General features: G+C 32.2%; 3 protein-coding genes across 6 annotated transcripts in view; 2 read left to right on the top strand and 1 right to left on the bottom strand.

Moving 5' to 3' along the window:
• Window positions 1-20,883, top strand: part of LOC143046344 (acidic mammalian chitinase-like) — a 95,404-nt gene that overhangs the window by 21,893 nt on the left and 52,628 nt on the right. The gene's annotated exons all lie outside the window — the stretch shown is intronic.
• The window catches only part of LOC143046345 (C-type lectin-like), a 51,385-nt gene that overhangs the window by 27,656 nt on the left and 2,846 nt on the right, over window positions 1-20,883 (bottom strand). Inside the window, exons 2-6 of one of the 2 annotated variants that reach the window (XM_076219472.1) lie at window positions 14,219-14,370; window positions 13,584-13,687; window positions 12,729-12,810; window positions 11,778-11,991; window positions 11,254-11,326 (exon numbers count right to left, since the gene is read on the bottom strand). In XM_076219472.1, coding sequence (XP_076075587.1) covers window positions 11,323-11,326; window positions 11,778-11,991; window positions 12,729-12,810; window positions 13,584-13,687; window positions 14,219-14,369 — 555 coding nt within the window. In that variant the 5' untranslated portion in view covers window position 14,370 and the 3' untranslated portion in view covers window positions 11,254-11,322. Of the gene's footprint in view, window positions 1-11,253; window positions 11,327-11,777; window positions 11,992-12,728; window positions 12,811-13,583; window positions 13,688-14,218; window positions 14,371-20,883 lie in introns of those variants that run through there. The other variant, XM_076219473.1, reaches the window with a different exon arrangement.
• LOC143046340 (leucine-rich repeat serine/threonine-protein kinase 1-like) overlaps window positions 2,211-20,883 on the top strand; it is a 139,479-nt gene continuing 120,806 nt past the window's right edge. The window contains exon 1 of the mRNA XM_076219459.1: window positions 2,211-2,296. The gene's annotated coding sequence lies outside the window, so the exon portion shown is untranslated. The remainder of the gene's footprint in view (window positions 2,297-20,883) is intronic.

The following is a 20,883-nucleotide window of genomic DNA, read 5'->3' as shown; positions in this document are numbered from 1 at the left end:
AACAAATTTGATCTATATCCTTAATTTAAACGTGGTCACTCGGTTCAACATTCTTTTCGTCACCTCCAAATGAATATAAAAATAGTTAAACAAATTATAAATATGAAATATTCACACAACATACTTACTAAATCGGTAGCAAGAGTAGTTAAATTTTCTTGTAAAATTTGAGTTTTTAAAAATGTTTGCCATATCAATGAAAATGTCATTTTCTTCTTTGAAATGATACCAAGAATGTAAAAATTCTTTCAATCATAAATTCAAATTTTCGTTCAGAATTTTGACTGTACCCTTAAACAACTTTTTACAAATTGGGATATTTCATTATAATTTTTATATTAATGTTGTTTATCGAGCCCGTAAGTTTAGATGTGACACATACAACCATTCATATAGAATTTAGGTCTGTTTATATCATGTCAATTGTAGGGAAAAGAAGTAGCAAGGTGATTTCGAATTTCGGATGGTGTATGGTGTTGGCATGAGTTATAAATGTATTTCTTAAATTTACCCATAAATATGTAAGCCTACGATAGAGTAATTTTGGTACCAATAGCAGTGTCATTAGTATCCATCAAATTAATGTGAAGTTGTATTTCTTCAGTACCAACGTGAGCATTTTGACCAGAAAATCAATGGGAGGAGATTGTTTTGGGCAAAAATCTCATTTTTCTTTGCATGTCTCAATGCCATCTTCGTGGGGAATATTCGTGTAAAGAGGGGTGACATGCATAGAGACAAGTGTGGCAGGAAGAGGATTTAAGTCTTACATTTTTCTCATATAATCAGTTGTGTCTTTAATGTGAGATGGTAAATCATCAACATATTGACAAGATTTCATTCGGATGACCGTTGGCTGAAACGATTGAACTTCCTGCTCAACTACCTCACGAATTTCGGACAAAAAAATCTGACAATAGACATTTGATGAAACGGTTTTTGTGTATTTCTACCAAATTATAGCAGTTATATATATATATTTCTTGCAAAGCATGTTGTTGCAAGATCAGTTTCGGTAGAAACTTGTATCGTCAGGTTGACGTTCAGCCATGATTGAGATCATCATAAGTGTAGGCAGATTTATCATGTTTATCGGATCGTTATTTTTTTCCATTGCAGCTCGTTCTTCGGGGTAAGACTGCAGCAAGATTTATTGTTTTCCAGGTATTTCTAAAAACATCTGATTCAAAATGGTAAAAAAGGATTCTAAGGTGGAAATTAGAGAATATTTGAATCCAAGTAAATTTGTAGTAGTACCTTTTTAAGACTTACTTGACTGAAACCACTTCGTCCCATAACCTTAAGCTTTTAAAGAAGTTAATAGTTCTTCCCGTTATCTGAATTTTTTGAGTCACTATTCAAGTTTTCGTCAATTTTTTGTTCATGTTGTTATATCCCTCAACGCTTAATAGTTCTTGATGCGGAGACTTTTTGTAAAATTTTCATTTATTGGGACAGATAAAGTGTCCCCTCGACTGCAGAGATGTTTTCTCAACTGGTATTCAGATGATTGACCACACTACTTGAGTAAAGGACTGGATTTATCATTCGTATCCTGTGACCTATGTGTAAAGCGTCACCCTCTTGTCTTCTTTTCTTTAGATGGTACATAAGGGTGGTTGTTCCTAATGTCATCCCTACGAAATGTCTTTTTGTTTTTTAAGCAGATTTTAGGATTGTACAATAATGATGTTTATTGTTTTGTTATGTTATGTTATGTTATGTTATGTTATGTTATGTTATGTTATGTTATGTTATGTTATGCCGTTATGTTTTGTTTTTGTTTGTATTTGTTTTTTTGTTTTGTTTTTGTTTTTGTTTTGTTTGTTTTTGTTTTAATGAGCTGAGTGGATTGAGCCGTAAACTTCAAAACTTGTAATTTTTAAGTGCATTCACTTATTTTGTGGGTGAATACTAAAAGTTTTGTTACGTTTTCTTACCGTTTTTATCTTCTGCATCTTTATGTAACTTGATTAATAAATTTTGAATAAGAATGAATGAGGCGAAAATATTATTGCACCTTCTGATGTAATCAATTGAAGAAATGGTTTGAATCGGAAATGCTGTTTTTGTACGTTCTGAGTCTTTTGACTACAACAAAGAAATGTTCTAACGGTGAACATTCTTACCAAATCATTACAACTGGACATAAATTATATTATTTACTCGGAATACGTCGCGTTTCTTCCAGTCTTTATTCATAAACAGAAAGCAGTCACAAGATTTGTACAAAACACAAACAAAAATAGATTTCTGCAATCAAATGGTTTGAATGAAAGGTTTGAATAAGATGAAGGTAACACAGAACTCTCATGACATTAAACATAAATCATACAGGGAAATAATACCTTTGAAAATTTGAAAAATCCAGGTTTTTTTTCGATTTTTTGGGTGACAATTTTACAACTGTCAACTGAAAAACAGAACCAAAATAAAAGGTTTCAATCTTTTATTAACTAGATTTGAATGTTAGTTATTTATACAGATATGAGAAGAAATGAATTGTCATTTGCATGTGCTTTGGTATTCCCTTCTCCCTTTTGAATACATCTAAAAATGGTTAATTGAAATCTGTGCCAGTTGACCCTAGAATCTGTGTTGCTTAATATTTTTATGTCAAGCAACAATCACTTTTCCATTTTGGCATCAGATATTTTGTATTATGACATCACATTTTTACCAGAATCTTTGCGAAGTCCAGTAGTAGCGTACAAATGGTGTTGATCATGGTGATAAGGTGTTTTATGAATTTTCAATGTGTTTCAATTTTTCTCTGCATTAGGTATGACAGTATCTGAAATAAAAAAAATTGTAATGTACAGACAAATTAACATAAGTTATACAACAGCAACTAAATCTAAACAATCTATTGGCACTCATGCCTGATCTTCCAAGTTCTTATTTATAGGCAATGTCTGCGCGTACCCGCATGGGGGTACAAATAGTCAATGCCATTCGTATAGGCTACGCGTACCCACATCAGGTTTTCTAATAAAAGGCTTTCAAATCAGGAATGATTCAGGAATAATCGGGAATGATACGTGAAATATAAACGGAAATTATCGATAATGTGGGGATTTCGTGTAGAACGAGTGAATAGTATGAAAAATAATATTTTTAAATTGTATTTATTAGATAATAATACATAATAACCATATTGCAAATTAAATGAACACTGATGGAAAATGAAACTTCACAGTCCCTGTAAATGAAAAACATGCACAAAAATGTCAGTATTCACTTCAAAGTCTTACAAAACCTTTAAACAGACTTATTAAGAAGGGATATAGTTTTGATACTGTTGACAGGTCATTTAAGATTGCATATTTTGGCTTTAATATTGATTTACTTATAGGGTCTTTGCATCGGAACTAAACACATTTATTTTTTTAAAACAGTTGTTGGCATGACACAGGTTATGTTCTTATCATATATTTTATGATAGTATGATACTAAACCCCAAATGGAGGGATTGTGTCTGATATTCATATGATGAAGACATAATCTTTCAATCAGTTTAATTGAGGTCTGGAGCTGGCATGTCAGTTAATTGCTAGTAGTCTGTTGTTATTTATGTATTATTGTCATTTTATTTATTTTCTTTTGTTATACTTATATCTTCTGACATCGGACTCGGACTTCTCTTGAACTGAATTTTAATGTGTGTATTGTTATGCATTTACTTTTGTACATTAGCTAGAGGTATAGGGGGAGGGTTGAGATCTCATAAACATGTTTAACCCCGCCGCAATTTTGCGCCTGTCCCAAGTCAGGAGCCTCTGGCATGTTTGGCCTTTGTTAGTCTTGTATGACTTTTAATTTTAGTTTCTTGTGTATAATTCAGAGTTTAGTATGGCGTCCATTGTCACTGTACTAGTATACATATTTCTTAAGGAGCCAGCTGAAGGACGCCTACGGGTGCGAGAGTTTCTCGCTACATTGAAGACCCATTGGTGGCCTTCGGCTGTTGTCTGCTCTATGGTTGGGTTGTTGTCGCTTTGACACATTCCCCATTTCCTTTCTCAATTTTATGATAAAAATTAGTACTATTATTAAATGTAAATGCATATTTAAAGAATTAGATTTTACTGAATTTGAAAACCACCCATATGAGATTTAAAAATAATCTTTTAGTGAAATGTAAAACAGAAACTGAAATTATAAAACATCTTAAACTACTTAAAGCTTGGATGTCTATATAAAACTGAATTAAAGAAGCAGGTAATAATGTCATAATAAACCAATTTTATAAGATTTATGTAACTAGTTTAAAAGATTTTGAAAAAATTTTATATATCCAATAGGTTAAATGTTTTGGCACATTTTTCAACCCTGCACATTTCAAATGTTACCAGTCCAAACAACATCGAACTCGAAAGTTGTCTATTGACTCCAAGTTTCTTTTATACAATTGTATAAAATTGATTGACTGATAGTTACAATTATTCATGATAACTTTGAAATGTATACCTATATATAAATATTTATAAATTAAAACTTCTGAGTGGTTTTAGTCAATTTATTCACTAACTGCAACAAATTTCGTTTATATTTGATCATATTTCACGTTTCATTCCCCATGTTCCCAATCCGATGCCATTTTATTGTAAAACCGGATGTGGGTACGCGTAGCCTACGAATGGTAATTTGACTAATGTGCAACACTTGTATATATAGGTATAGGAAGATGTGGTATGAGTGCCACTGAGACAACTCTCCATCCAAAAAACAATTTATGAAACAATTATAGGTGAAGGTACGGCCTTCAACACGGAGCCTTGACTCACACCGAACAACAAGCTACATGCAACAATATACATGTATATATACATCTTCTGTAGTACAAACATGAAAAAAATTGAGGTATGATTAAAATGTTACATTATTCAAACTACAAAAATGTAAATAAACATGCTCAACAGTGCATAAAATGTATATTTTTATTTTTATTCATACAGTATGAAAAAGATTCAAGATATAAATGATTACCATGGCTACGAACAACATGAATTACAAATATTATATCTAAAATCCACTGTGTTTCAATTATTATACTTATTTTACATTACCTCAACATCTTCACATGAACTTGGCGTGTGAGACCCATAAATTTCTTTTCCAAGATCCAAAAGGCACTCGGCTGCCGATTGTACATCCCTTCTGCTTATTTTCACCACTTTCCTCCTTGGTGTAGGTGGTTTTCTTTTTCTTTCAAATCTTCTCATCTGTAAGTTTAAGAAAAAATTGACACAATTGCTATAGCTAATAGGTCTAGAATTAATAAATATGCATTTTTAAGCATCTGTATACATGTACATTTTGTATGTACATAATGTATACATTTGTATCATGACATGACATGTACAGATGCACAAATACTGTACATCTATTATATATATACAGGTATATTTTAAAATGTCAAAATAACAATACTATTAAAGACCTATATATTCTATAAATTTATAAAACTGTCAACTACAAAATTATCAAGATGACAGAGCATTTATCAAAACATCAGCTATAATATACTCGTTACTTGTTTACGCTTACCTGTTCATCTGTATGTAACAAGACTGGGATTGGGTCAGGATTCTTTTCCGTCGGGCCTTTTCCGCCTACGAAATGTTTGCTACAGATATATGTAGATCTTTTTATTTTGCTACAGTTGAAATCATCATCAGGGCGTCAACATGCTTTAATCCATTTTTCACAAGTTTGTCGTCGGGTCAATGGTTTAGGGAACGGTATGAAAAATACACCTTCCATGTTTTCACGATGACGATATCTTGAATCATTGTTACATGTGCCAGAACAACAATGTTTATTACCTTCTGATTTACTTTTTTCTGAGGAACTATCCATATTTTTGTTTAAAAATACAGTTTTAATAACCTCATGCACGTTATGTGTACAACGGAAATCGATATCCGCTTGCATGACATACGGGCACTTTAACAAATGATGTCATTCTAAAAATAACTTTAAATTTATTTATAGTACCGCCGATCTTTGCTATTATTGATTATTTTATGATATATTGTTTGTTCTAGTTTGCTTGCGTGTATGGTGAGAAAATGTTAATAATAGAAAAAGTACTTTGACCTTGAATAAACCGCATGCATTTTACTTTTTTTTTTGTTCTACAAAAACTCTTGTTGGTTCAGCTTACGGTGTTTTCACTCTGATGATATTGACATATTTAGCAAGTGATTTACTGTTGATCGACAAAAAACTTCAATGTCATTATTTCTATTCCCCATTCATCATCGGGGTTTGTACCAAAAGACAGCCACATTTAAAATTGCAGACTTGGGACAGACACATGAACTGATTGCTATGCTTTGTGTTCTTTATTTTTATTTTATTTTTTTTTTATTATTTTTATTTTTTGGTTGTAGTGGGGGAGGATATGAGATTGAAGGGAATATTCAATGAAGAAATTACTTTTCATAAATACAAATGTACTTCCGAAATATAAACAAATGTAGGGGTCACGGAACTTATGTTCTTAAAGAATAACAAAAAAATGTCCTATCGAATTCAAAATCAGACTAAAACAGATGTATATTAACTCATCGTAGATACCAGGATTAAATTTTGTATATACGCCAGACGCGCGTTTCGTTTACAAAAGACTCATTAGTGACAATGGAATCCAAAAAAGTTAAAAAGGCCAAATAAAGTACGAAGTTGAAGAGCATTGAGGACAAAAATTCCTAAATATTTTGCCAAATACAGCTAAGGTTATCTATTCCTGAGGTAGAAAGGCCTTAGTATGTCAAAAATTCAAAAGTGTTGTACATTGTATACAGTTAATTCATAAATACGACTTAATCAATGATAATTCATGTCAGTCAGAGAATAGCTGACTACTGGGCTGGTGATACCCTCAGGGAATTAAAACTCCACCATCAGTATATATATCGAGCTTTAAATCTTCTCGAATTCATATAATAAACGTTGTGAATGAATGTAGTAGTATCGATCAAAGATCTGTTATCTTAATCTAATCCTCAAAAATGACAAACTACAACTGCTACTAGAGTTGTTATTGATATTACAAATTACGATTTTAAATACAGAAACTCTTAAATTCAATATTTGAGCAAATAGTAAAATAACAAAAACTCCGATTTCCTTTAAAACCCTAGTTTCATAACTAGAGATCGCCGCGATATAGCCTTGTTGTGCTAATGCGGCGTAAAGCAACCGACAATCAATCAATCAATCAATCAAAACTAGAGGCAATAGTAGTTTTCCGTGGGTCAAATCTCATGCATCCATTTCGGAAATATAAATAAAAGCATAAAATAGCTACACATTGAAAATACTTTAAAACTACAATGCAAAGAGATGTATAAAAAAAGAGAAATATATGCCTTTAAGAACGGCTACCCTTCATTCTACAACTTCTCAAGTTTTTCAAAAATATAATTTCCGTGGTTTGCTGAAATCTTGCATATTCGTGGATATCTGATTTTGCCAATCTCTGTATACAAAGCCTATTGAAAATATGATATTCGCTAAACATTTGAATTCGTTGTTCACCTGTACCCACGAAACCCACGAAATTGGTATCTAACGAATTGTAATGAATCCACAGTAATCAGCAAAGCCGTTCTATAGGCACAGCCAAACTTCAAACCCGAAGCGTTATATCTATGAAAGATGTTGTCAAGGTTTTAAGTAATCTTTGAAAACGTAATCATTGACGTAATCATTTACCAGCAATATTTTGATTACGTTCAAACGACGGAATGACGAACGAGTTAGGATATATAAACACCGTAAAATAAGGCCAAATAAACTCATCATAGATATGAGGAGAATGAATTTGTTCGCCAGTCGCGGCGCATTTCGTCTACAAAAAACTTCACAAATAACGTTCTAGTCACATAAGTTTAAAACGCCAAATCAAGTACGAAGTTGTGGAGCAGGATCTGCGTACTCTTCTGGAGTACCAGGCCTTACGGTCATAAAACTTTCGAGCAAGATTTTTGTACTCAGACTCGAGAATCAACCAATCAAAATACAGGATTTGGTGTTTCGAGCATGATTTTTGTGCTTCAAGCACTGAGCAAAGTTTTATGACTTCAACCTCTGAGATCACCCCCAGATTTTGGTGGGGCTCGTATTGCTTAGTCTTTAGTTTTCTATTTTGTGGCTTGTGTACTATTGTTTGCCTGTTTGTCTTTTAATTTTTTTTAGCCATGGCGTTGTTAGTTTATTTTAGATTTATGAGTTTGAATGTCCCTCTGGTATTTTTCGCCGCTCTGTTTTGTACCTGTAGAAAACTCATTTTAAACGGGATATCACATCCTCGTTATCCCGGAGATGTTGGTTAACGAAATTGCCCCGAAATTTAGAATCTACCTTCAAAGTTAGTTAACTTATTGATCCTTTAAATAAACTTATCCTAAAAGGCTACTGTGATGAGATCTTTGAATGACTTTATTAGTAGTTATATTCAGTAATTCAGCAAACTAGATATTATTGTTATCCTAGGGACTTTTCGTTTTGAATTTTCCTCAGAATTTAGATTTGTTGTCATTTTACTATATACGTACTTTCATTCCTAACTCTACAATCTGTTGATACCTGTATCTTAGCATTACACAAGGTCATTTTTTTCGCTGACTATTTATGGTGTCTATACACTGAATTCATTGGATGTTGGTTGTGTACTGGTTGATGATTTAGTCATAACGGCATGATTTTTGTATAAGTTTTTATTGGCTTTGAACTAGCTGTCAGTAGCTGCGAATACTATCAGTATCTGTAGCGTGTTTTTGTTGTTGGGATTTACCTGGCCACGTCGACCCTGTATTTTAGTTTGATGTATTTCTGTTTGTATCTATCTGATGTGTAAAGTCTTTTTCAACTAATTTTTTGTTCTCATATTGTACTGTTACACCACTGTCCCAGGTTAGGGGATGGTTATGATCTCGCTCAAATGTTTAATTCCACGACATGCTATCCCAAGTCAGGATCCTGTTATTCGGTATTTGTCTTTTGTTGCTGTGTTACATAATTGTTTTTGTTCATTTTTGTGTATAGAAATTCTGCCGTTAGTTTACTCGTTTGAATTTGTGATTCAGTGGCCTTTTGTAGCTGACTATGCAGTATGATCTTTGCTCATTGTTGAAGTCGTACGGTGAACTATAATTGTTCATTTCTGTGTCATATTTTTCTCTTATCAAGAGTTTTCTCATTGGCAATCATTCCACATCTTCTTCTGACCCATGACAAAAAACAACAGAAAAACGACGAAATGAAAAACAATTGTCAACAAACCACTACACATAAATTGCAGACTGAACTCGAAACACATTCAAACCGAGGCATCACTCAGTAGACATTAGTAAAATCACAAAAATACTGAACTCCGAGTAAAATTCAAAACGGAAAGTCCCTAATCAAATTGTAAAATCGAAAGTGCAAACACACCAAAAGAACGGACAAACACTTTCATATTTTTGACCTTGTACATATATTGACTTATGTAGGAAATGGTAAATTAAACCTGGTTTTATAGCAAGCTAAACCTCTCACTTGTATGACAGGCGCATATCATTCCATTATATTGACAAGATGTGTGAACAAACAAACCATATCACCTTATTCGTTAACCATGCGCTATGCCTGATTCTATCCCTTAAAACTGACAAAATGTCAAATTCAAAAATTAAAATACGTTAACTAGGACAAGTATATGCGATGTTTTTACCGATAAAAACAAGATTGCCTTTGGAAAATAGAAAAAAAACCGTAATCCAATGTAATACGAACTACTGTAAACAAAACTAGTGGTGATCGAATGTGATCTGGACTGAAAGGCAGATCCTGTTCTCTTATGGCACTCATCGTATTGCTCATGATAGCTATGATAAATACAATAAGTTAAGTGTCATTCGGAGAAGTCACAATCGATATAACGAGTACAAGATCTATTTTCATATTGTGGTTACGACCAATGACTATATTCGTGGTAATCAGATTTTCATTGACAATCAACCAACTTGTGACAGCGTTTAAAACTGTTAAAGAGACGACTTTAATTTCACTTCTTGGAACCTTTTGATCAATAGTTTTCTTATGAGCAACTCTTTCACAAATATAGCATAATCGGAAACGCATGCTCTTGAATATTGTTTCAACTGAAAAACATAAATGAAAGGCAAAAGATACTAGAGAGACAGTCAAACTCATAGATCGAAAATAAACTAACAACTCCATGGCTAATAATCAAAAAGACAAAAAGACAAATAATACTACACAATACTCAACATAGCAAACTAAAGACTTAGCAACACGAACCCCACCAAAAACTGGGGTGATCTAAGGTGCTCCGGAAGGGTAAGCAGATCCTGTTCCACATATGGCACTCGTCGTGTTGATCGTATTATTAAAATCCCAGTTAATAGTCTTACTCGGTAGGTCACGTTCGTGAAAAGGGAAGGGGATTGAAGTTCCTTTCTTTCGAGTTAGAAAAGAGAGATGAGTTCAACATGGTCACCAAACTTGTGAGAGGACATCATTTATATAGCGGAACTTTAACGTAAATGGAAATGTAGCTCTTTTTATTTTTCCTAACAAAAGTACTGTATAACGTTATTTAATTGAGAAACAAGTTAATGAGTAAGAGATTAAGCTAGCTATACGACCGACGGTTAATCCACTATTTTCTACAACAGAAAATCCCTGTACCTAGTCCGGAATATGACAGTTGTTATCCATTCGTTTGATGGGTTTGATCTTTTGATTTTGTAATTTGATTAGGGACTTTCCGTTTTCAATTTTCCTCGGAGTTCGGTATTTTATTTATTTAACTTTCTTTTTCTTAATGGAATGTATAGAAAGCGACAGAGTTTAAAGTTAAAAAGGTACGCATTGATAAAACCTATTGAAGACTGCATAACATGCCAGTATAGGATAGAATCGTATGTCCGGATTTTCTAACAAAGTAAATGAAGAAACTTTCTTGAATTATTTCCTGTGGAATCTTGATACATTTGAGGCAAACAGCTTTAGAAGACACCAAAGGAAAAAGCAGCAACAGTCAAAAATAAGACATAAATAGTTATCAAAGGATTATAATTTGATACGCCAGACGCGCTTTTCGTCTACATAAGATTCATCAGTGACGCTCAGACCAAAATAATTATAAAGCCAAACAAGTACAAAGTTGGAGGGCAAAAAGAGCAAAAAGTCTTCCTTGGAATTTCCAAAAAAACAACTCCAATAACTCTAATGTTGTGTTCTTATATGTTTTATTCGTGTTATTCATCGACTGTTCTATTATTTCTTTTTAGAAAACATCTTTCATCTATATAAAAAAAAGGAAGAAATAAATAAACAGTTTAGTAATGTAACAATAAAAAGCATTTGTTAAATATTCATGTACAATTAAACAAAAGAAATCAAACGTTTTTAGTTTCTCTGTCTATACATTGTTCATCTTATGAGTAGTATACTTGAACCGTCGCGAACAGTACGTGAAATAAAATCATGCATTCATGTCAAGCTCGTGATCTAATTCTGATGGCATGCAACATAAAATGTACTTCATGTTTTTCCTTAAGAATTAAAAAGTAAATGTATTTTATGCTAAATTTAGAAATATTTGCACATATAGTATTATGGAATATTGTTGAAAATATAGTATGTTTTTCTTTATGAAATTGAATAAGGGCTAAGCAAGAATCTCTATTGGAGTTTATTGAAAAGGAAATATTTGTTCAATAAGATAAAACCAAAGATAAAGATACGATACCAACCTGACATCTTTCTTGCACACAAACGGATGTAAATATTTAGTGCATGGATAGTCGTGCCATTTACCACTGCCTGGATAAAATATGCCACAGTTTTCCGCTCCATTTCCAGGCTGACCAGAATCCCAATTGAAATACGTAGTTGGAGCATAATCTACTGTGTTAATCCAATATTTCAAATCTCCATCCGTAATACCTAGCCAAAACGTTTGCACGTCTAAAGAACAACAATTTGAAATTATTATTAGATTTAAAGTCTCTTTGCGTCTTCTCTCAATTTCAAAAACATAAACTGCATTCAATAATTTTTAAAGCACTTTGCTATGTTTTTTAAAGGGAACTTCAAAAACTTGTAATCATCTTTTGCAGACTGTAGTTGATTTTTTATTTAAGGAATGACTGTAATTTTTTTTCTGTCTATGAAGAAATAACATAAAAAATGTGGTACACACTGAATAACGCGCGCAGTTTAATTCTAAATTCCATTTTAAACCGGAGAAAACCATAAAAAGCGTTGATGGCTTCACGGTCACATGACTAAATTTTGTCTATGGGCTGATAAACAAAACAACGTCAGCCAATCAGAAGACGCGTTGCATCCAAATTAAATTATTGATGTTTGTGTCTAATTCTTTTTTTTTTCACCTTAGCTGTAATCATTAATTTGTCTTTTCAACTGTTTTTTTTACTGTGACTGGGACTGTTACATTTGATGTTCTCCTTCTACCTCAGGCATAGATTACCTTAGCTGCATTTGGCAACACTTTTAGGAATTTGTGATATCAATACTCTTCAACTTCGTACTTTATTTGGCTTTTTTTAACTTTTTTTTATTCGAGCGTCACTGATGAGTCTTTTGTAGACGAAACGCACGTCTGGCGTATATATAAAATTGAGTCCTGGTATCTATGATGAGTTTATTTGACACTTGCTTTTACTATTCTTTAATTTTACCTTTGAACTGTGACTGTAACCATTTATTTTCGTCTTTATCTTTTACATTAACCAAAGACGAGCTTTTGTTCTTGCAAAATCTCTAAATTTAAGATAAAGACAATTATATGCAGCTGTACAACAACTAGAGAATCTTAAATTTTATAAAATAAGGAGTCGTATCAATGTTGATTAAATCAATCATACAATTGTACAATGTATAACATTGATTAATTCAAAATCGTATGCACGCCATGTGCTAGTCTACAAATAATGAATAAATTTAACCTTATAATAAACTTTAATATTAAGAATCCACAATAAAACAAATATACAAGGTTTAAGAAACGCAATATTCTATAAAAGCACGACCGTGAAACCTGTTCCTGGTGGGAGACAATCCCTACTATTGAAACGAATATTATCAAGTCATATAATAAATGTTATCAAAAATCACTTCAAAAACGATACTTGACTCAAATGAGCAGCATTGCATATAACATATTGTGACATATACATTTAATTTATATTTTCCCGTTCCTCGTATCTTGAGTACACGTATTCATGAACTGAAAGATCTAAAAAATGAAACAAGTATTTTGAGTTATTGAGTTTAGAGGCATCTAAACAATAAATGTATAAAACAAAATTTAAATATCATTACTGATTTCTGACAAACGGTGTCTTATAAACATTTGTAGAGAGTTGTACATGTAGTTGATACTTATTGTAATTTTACAGTTAAAGGCTCAAGAAGGACCTTGTCATACTTCGTATAAGTTTTAAATCCTTTTTTATCTTCTCCCTGAGAAATTATACTCATGAATAACTATCACTTAAAATAAAGGTAGATTTTAAGAATCTTGAAAGTCCTACCTCTCCTTCAAACCACGTTTTCTCTTCTTTAACTAAATAATAACAATGGTCCCGGAAAGGCTTCCAATCTTTATGGCATTCACCATTCAAGACAGTATATTTCCCTATAGATGAATAGTCAACAAGTTTTCAATTTGAAGTTGTGATCTTACTACAATTTATGTAATACTGTACCTTTATTTCATTTCAAATATGACCCTTGAACATGCCATTACTTTTTTTATCTATTTAAAGACTCGTTTAGAATATACTCCTTATGTGTCAGATGAAATACTCAACTGTTTAATAATTTGTAAGATCTTTAATAACGTATATCCTAGTTTTATAATGACTTAGAAGATAAAATGACGATATAAAAAGTATTATTCAAGGTTTTACAAATTTGCAATGAATTTAAAGTATCAATTTAATTTGATTAAAGCAAAAACCTGACTTGACTTAGCATAATTGACAATTTGATCTAGACTTTTTAAACACAGAGTTAAAAACATTTTAAGAAAAATGTGCAATTGAATTTATAATTATAGATTGCTGTCGTTTGAAATACCTGATTTTCCTTTAACTATAAAACTCTTGTATATAACGTGTTGTATAACTTACAAATAAAATTGTAAAAGCTCTTGGTAAGTTCTCACCTTCAAGGTCAGTTTTCAAAGTGTCAACAGATTTCGTGAAAGCCAGGATATGATTTTGAAGTTCCTCAATGTTTTTACGTTCTTGGCTCGTGTAACAAGAATCAAGAGCTTCAGCCGCCATTACAAACACCACAAAAATAAACAGCTTCATTCTAACAAAAAATAAATAAGATAATCATATGAAGTCGTTAGCTGCTGTCTGTCATATTGGTTTTTCATTTGTTGTTTTCGTTTAAATTTTGCTGTTGGGTTTTTCGTTTGAATGCTTTAAATGTTGCCATGCCGGTGCCTTTTATGGCCTCTCATACGGGATGGAGTTTGCTAATTGTTGTATGCCATACAGTGACCTATAGTTTCATACTTACATACCCTCAGGTGGGTAGTTGTTAAATTGGCAATCATGCCATAACTCTTTATTCTTATCTAAATAAAATTTAATTCAATCTTAAAATTGTCCTCTGAATTCTATTTTTATATACGACTCATCAGTGGCGCTCAAATAAAAACAGCTGGAAGGCCAAATCCAAAACAAAACTGCAGAGAGCTAAAAACCGATTAAGTTGTGCTAAATATGACTTAGACAATTTGAACCTTAATGATCTAAACATGATCAAATTAAAACAAAAGTTCACCTCCGAACAATGTTTGCATAATAATATATACTTTCTATAAATACAATTGAATGAAAACTAGATATTTGATCAATTTCGTTTAGTAGTTTTCCTGACCCGCAATTTTTGGACCATACAAAAAGTTCGCTTTCCTTAGAAAAGTATAGGGTTTCATTCGCAATCGGCTATTTCAAAAACTTCGTTTTAATGCAAATATAGGTTGATGTCAAATACAATGTTCTAAAGGGTGTTGTTTGTGCTGTCCAGTATTTATGGCGACTTGTTTGTGCGTTGTATTTCTTTAAGGTTTGTGTTTCTGGTTGGTATTGTTGTGCTGTCCAGTATGTGGTGATACCTATTATCCTTTCTTATATTATTGACATTTTTTTTAAATATATCAATTGAATATTATTTAGTAAATATATTTAATTTTAGTTAAAGGTTAAAACGAAGATCAATCACTGTGTAACTAAAGACGAATGTATGCACGAATCTTAAAATTACAATTTTGAATAAAATAAAAAGAAATAAGTGTATGTGTCAACTCCACCACACTAACCAATTAACTCATCATAGATACCAAGATCGCAATTTTGTAATGATACCGATTTACATAATTGTAATCAACTTCTATTCTTAATGTGTCTATGGTAGAATTGAAATTGCAAGATACAGATTTAGGAAGATGTGGTATGAGTGCCAATGAGACAATTCTCCATCCAAATAACAATTTATAAAAGTAAACCATTATAGGTCAACACGGAGACTTGGCTCATATCTAGTTCAATGAACCACATGAGTAAAACATTGCAATGATGAATGATATTTTCTGCTGTTTGAAAAGTGTAGAAAAACTTGAGAAATGAGCATAAGTTACAAAGTTTGTCCAGAAGCACACAAACCTAATAGTAAGGTTCAAAATGTGTAGCCCTTTTTAACAATATCATGAGCAGGTATGTCTTTTATTTCTAGTAGGATTTCACATCATAAAGGATGGTAACATAAATAAGACGTAGTCACACTATTCGTCTTGATCGTATATAGAACAAAGTAAAATCACCAAAGTACTGAACTCCGAGGAAAATTCAAAACGGAAAGTCCCTAATCAAATGGCAAAATCAAATGTTAAATTATAAAAGGTCGCGTAATGACAAAATCTGAAACAATTTAAAAGTGAAAACACTATTGATGTTTATATCTTCGTCTTCCATGATGTATATTAGTAAACAATATTATTGTAAGGTAGGAATTGGTATATGTTTTCAAAAACTTCAATGTAGTAAGATTGATTTTAAATTAATAACAAGAACAAAATATGTGTATTAAAAACAGTTACAGATAAAGAGTAGTTTTCAAACTTTTCTGTTGGAACTTTGCTTGAAATATTTGGGTTCGTATTGTACACGTTTAGAATTATTCTGTTAGATAAAGATTTCAACACTGATAACATAATGACAATGAATACACCTTATTCTTGGTATATGTAATATATGTAAACGTGTGCATAATCTCGTGTTCCTAATCAGAAAAGGACTAGAAGGATCTTTCAAGCTAAAGGTTGGTAATGACCAATGAAACCGTTTCTTCTTTTGAAGTACGAATATATTTCTCAAGTTTAATTTGTCGTCTACTTCTATGATTAGCAGTGGACCATCTTTGACCAAAGCAGGTCAGAGTTTTAAATTGTTTGAAGTTATTTTTGTACATGTCAAAACTGTTCAATCATTCACACACGAATAGTTGTGGTTTTGGTTTAGATTTTGAAACATTTACATCATTATGTCAATGCAAATGTATTATTTTTCACTGTCGTATTATTTTTGTTTACTTCTTATTGTTATAACACTGTTTCAACACAATCATAAGACAGAACTACTGAAATCGATGATAAGTAGGTTTTTCTACCAACATCACGAATATAGTCAGGGTTGTTAACTTACGCGTAATGTAATTTTTGCAGTCTTAGATTTTTTACCACTAGAATTGTCGTCTTATGTCTAAATTATATCTGGATGTGACATTTTAACAACATGTGATATCCTGGCGGGTGATGCATTCATACAAGGGAATGTTTTCTCTGTCAATACACCCGGTCTTAATTCATTTAGAGATACGATTTTTACGGATTTTTTTTACCTCGAATTCTATTTTCTGAAGGAATTTATGAAATTTGACCAACAGTAAACAGTTGTGGCCTCTAATTCATGACTTTATCTGGTACGAAAAAAGAAAGCAGGATTAGTAAGAAAATAAATCATTTACTTTAAAACAATATTTTTTTTAAATTTTTGGGTAACAGTTGATCATTGATATTATAATTCAATAATTTCCCACAGAATGCATATCCGTTTTATTTATAATCCTACGGAAAAAACATCCATGTCTTTATTCGGAAAATATATGCAAAATACTTTTAATTATCTATGGATTATTTCCTAAAAAAAACTAAAGTTATGGGCATAATTACGAAGGGAAAAAGGTAAAAGAAACAAATTTTACTACCAGACTGAATTTACTATTAAAGATAAAGTCCTTGTTACTTGATTTACGATTGTGCTTGTCGGCCATCAAACATAAGGATAAAATCCTACTTTATGATTTTGTGATGAAATGCAATAGATTTATTATACTTACAGCCCACTATGTTTGTGTTTGTTTCAAGGGCAGGGAGTAGTTGTCGAACCTACATTTACAAATCTATATAAAATGTTATCCTTGTGGCTGCAGGAGATATCTTCATGGTATAATCTATCGATGACATTTAACCTTTATCAAAATGATTAATAATTCCTAAAGATATCATTTAATTATTATCAGTATTTATCTAAAGTGTCCAAGCTTGGTTGGGTTATTCAAATATAGTAGTAAAAGAGAGACGAAAGATACCAAAGGAACATTCAAACTATAATGTCTTTTACAAACTGACAATACCATGGCAAAAACTCAACAGAAAAAGGACAAAACAACAAACACAAAATAGAAAACTAAATACTTAACAACACGAACCCCACAAATAATCGGGGGTGATATAAAGTGCTCATCATTTGGCCCCCATTCAGTTGCTCATGTAGGTGATTGATAAGTCTGATAGGTTAAGTCGCATTCCAGGATATGTGACACTCGCCACTGTGGATGTCTTTCTTGCTCGCCTAAATGTTACTGTATAATTATTATTCTATAATTTTTCAGAGGATGATATTCAGCTTTATTGTTCTGATTCTTCTTTTATCAGAAGGTAAGACACATTATTTAAAACTATCAAATCCTCTTTAATATTTATATAATTTTTGATTAAAAGTTATTATCCCTCCCCTTTTAGTTAAGCGGTAGGTAATTTTGCTTAAAAGTCAAGTTCTTGAAACAAAAACTATACTCTTCAAAATAATTTCCGTGTTCAGATAGTTATCAAAATTACCAGGATGATAATTTAATACGTCAGACGCGCGTTTCGTCTACATAAGACTCATCAGTGACGCTCAGATCATAAAAGTTATCAAGCCAAACAAGTACAAAGCTGAAGAGCATTGAGGACTCAAAATTCCAAAAGGTTGTGCCAAATACGGCTAAGGTAATCTATTCTTGGGATAAGAAAATCCTTTGTTTTGAAAAATTCAAAGTTTTGTAAAATTCAAAGTTTTGTAAACAGGAAAATTTATGAAAATGACCATAATTATAATTGATATTCATGTCAACACCTAAGTGCTGACTGATACAGTGCTTTTTGTCCGCAATTCGCTTTTTGTCCGTTTTTGCTTTTTGTCCGATAATTTTGCTTTTTGTCGGACACTTCTGCTTTTTGTCCGTTGCTTTTTGTCCGTTTTGCTTTTTGTCCGATTATTTTGCTTTTTGTCCGACACTTTTGCTTTTTGTCCGTTGCTTTTTGTCCGTTTTGCTTTTTGTCCGATTATTTTGCTTTTTGTCCAACAATTTTGCTTTTTTGGCCAGTGAATCTAATGGCGAATGGTCACTATGTCTAATGGCAAATGGTCACTATGTCCAATGGCAAATGGCCCGTGAATCTGATGGCAAATGGTCACCATGTCTAATGGCAAATTGCCAGTGAATCTAATGGCAAATTGTCACTATGTCTAATTGCAATTGGTCACCAAGTCTTGTGGCAAATGGTCAGTGGACCTAATGGCAAATGGTCAGTGGATCTAATGGTGAATGGTCACTATGTCTAATGGCAAATGGTCACTATGTCCAATGGCAAATGGCCCGTGAATCTGATGGCAAATGGTCACCATGTCTAATGGCGAATTGCCAGTGAATCTAATGGCAAATGGCCAGTGAATCTAATTGCAAATGGTCACCATGGCAAATGGTCAGTGAATCTAATGGCAAATAGTCACCATGTCTAATGGCAATTGGTCAGTAAATCTAATGGCAAATGATCACTATGTCGGATGGCAAATTGTCAGTGAATCTAATGGCAAATGGCCACTATGTCTAATGGCAAATGGTCAGTGGACCTAATGGCAAATGGTCACTATGTCTAATGGCAATTGGTCACCAAGTCTTGTGGCAAATGATCAGTGGACCTAATGGCAAATGGTCAGTGGATCTAATGGCGAATGGTCACTATGTCTAATGGCAAATGGTCACTATGTCCAATGGCAAATGGCCCGTGAATCTAATGGCAAAAGGTTACCATGTCTACTTAGATTCACTGGTCATTTGCAATTAGACTTTGTGACCATTTGCCATTAGATCCACTGACCATTTGCCATTAGACAAAGTGATCACTTGCCACAAGACTTCGTGACCAATTGCCTTTAGACTTCGTCCAGTCTGTACGGCGGAAAAAAGTAGAAGTTATTGTTATTTGTTTTCTTCACTGAAATGCAATACTTTTAATTCAATTCAATTCAAAGTTTTATTGCCATATAAACTATACAGTTTGTGACATATCACACAACAAAAACAAATAAAGACAATAACTAGGTAACTCGATATATATACACAAATTCAGGTAAATATTAAAGGGTCCCCTGTCCTTAGTTCCATTGACTTTTTTATAAAGGATCCTAGTTTATTCACTTGTGTTGGTGTTGATGGGTTAAGTATATATATAACTTTGTCATTGTCAGTTAGATTAGCAAATGAATTACTTTCTCTGTTAATGCAATTAAAATATGTTAATCTAATATTTGAATTATGAGAACAATTTATTCAGAAATGTTTCTCATCATCTAGTACTTTGCATTTTTTGCAAAGTCTCTCTTCGCGAGGAATTTTATAATGCCTTCCTTTTTCAATTAATAATTAATGGTCACTGATTCTAAGTTTTTTAATTAATTTTCTAAATTCAAAGTTTGGGTTAGAGAGGTAAGGTTTGATCAATAGATTTGGCTCAAGTCCTTTATAAAAAAAATTAATTTACTTTTATCATCAATAGATTTCAACTTATCCATCAACAGGTTGTTGTAATATGAGTTTATTTGGGGTTTAATATATCTTTTAATATTTTTTAATTGTTTTAAATTATTACAGTCTATTTTTAGTCTATCTATATCAATGTTAGATTCAGAAAGAATATCTTTTGCAAAAGTGAACCATGAATAGGAGCCACTAGAATCCAAAGTTTTAGTTAATTGAAAAGATTCATGTAATAAGGGATTTAAATTTGAGGTGAAAAGCCTTGCTAAATACATAATAGTTTGGGTTTTTATATGACATTCAATAGGCAGTCTTCCCAATTCGTTCCTTGTACCAAAATTTGAGGCACTCTTGTTAGTGCCAAGGGTAAACTTGCAATAACCAAGATGCAAGTTTTCTATTGGAGTCTTGTCAATAAAATTAAATGGGTCCACAATTTTTCCAGAAACCAAAGCTCTTTTTTTAGCTTTCAAATATGTTATATATGAGTCCAAATATGTTATTTCAGAATTATAAGTTAATATAGGTCTCACTAAGGTGTCAAATAAGTTATTTGACACTCTGATAGGAAGGCTGCCAAGAGAATTAGTATATGTTTTAATAGAAAACAAAACCTTTTTTGCCTTTTTTGTTAATTCAGCTGTACTATGACTGAGATTACCATTTGATTAAATT

This window comes from Mytilus galloprovincialis, chromosome 9 (genome assembly GCF_965363235.1).
Source record: "Mytilus galloprovincialis chromosome 9, xbMytGall1.hap1.1, whole genome shotgun sequence".
Lineage (NCBI taxonomy): Eukaryota > Metazoa > Mollusca > Bivalvia > Mytilida > Mytilidae > Mytilus > Mytilus galloprovincialis.
Note: the sequence above shows the minus strand (reverse complement) of the source record. Positions and strands in the feature narration are given on the sequence as shown.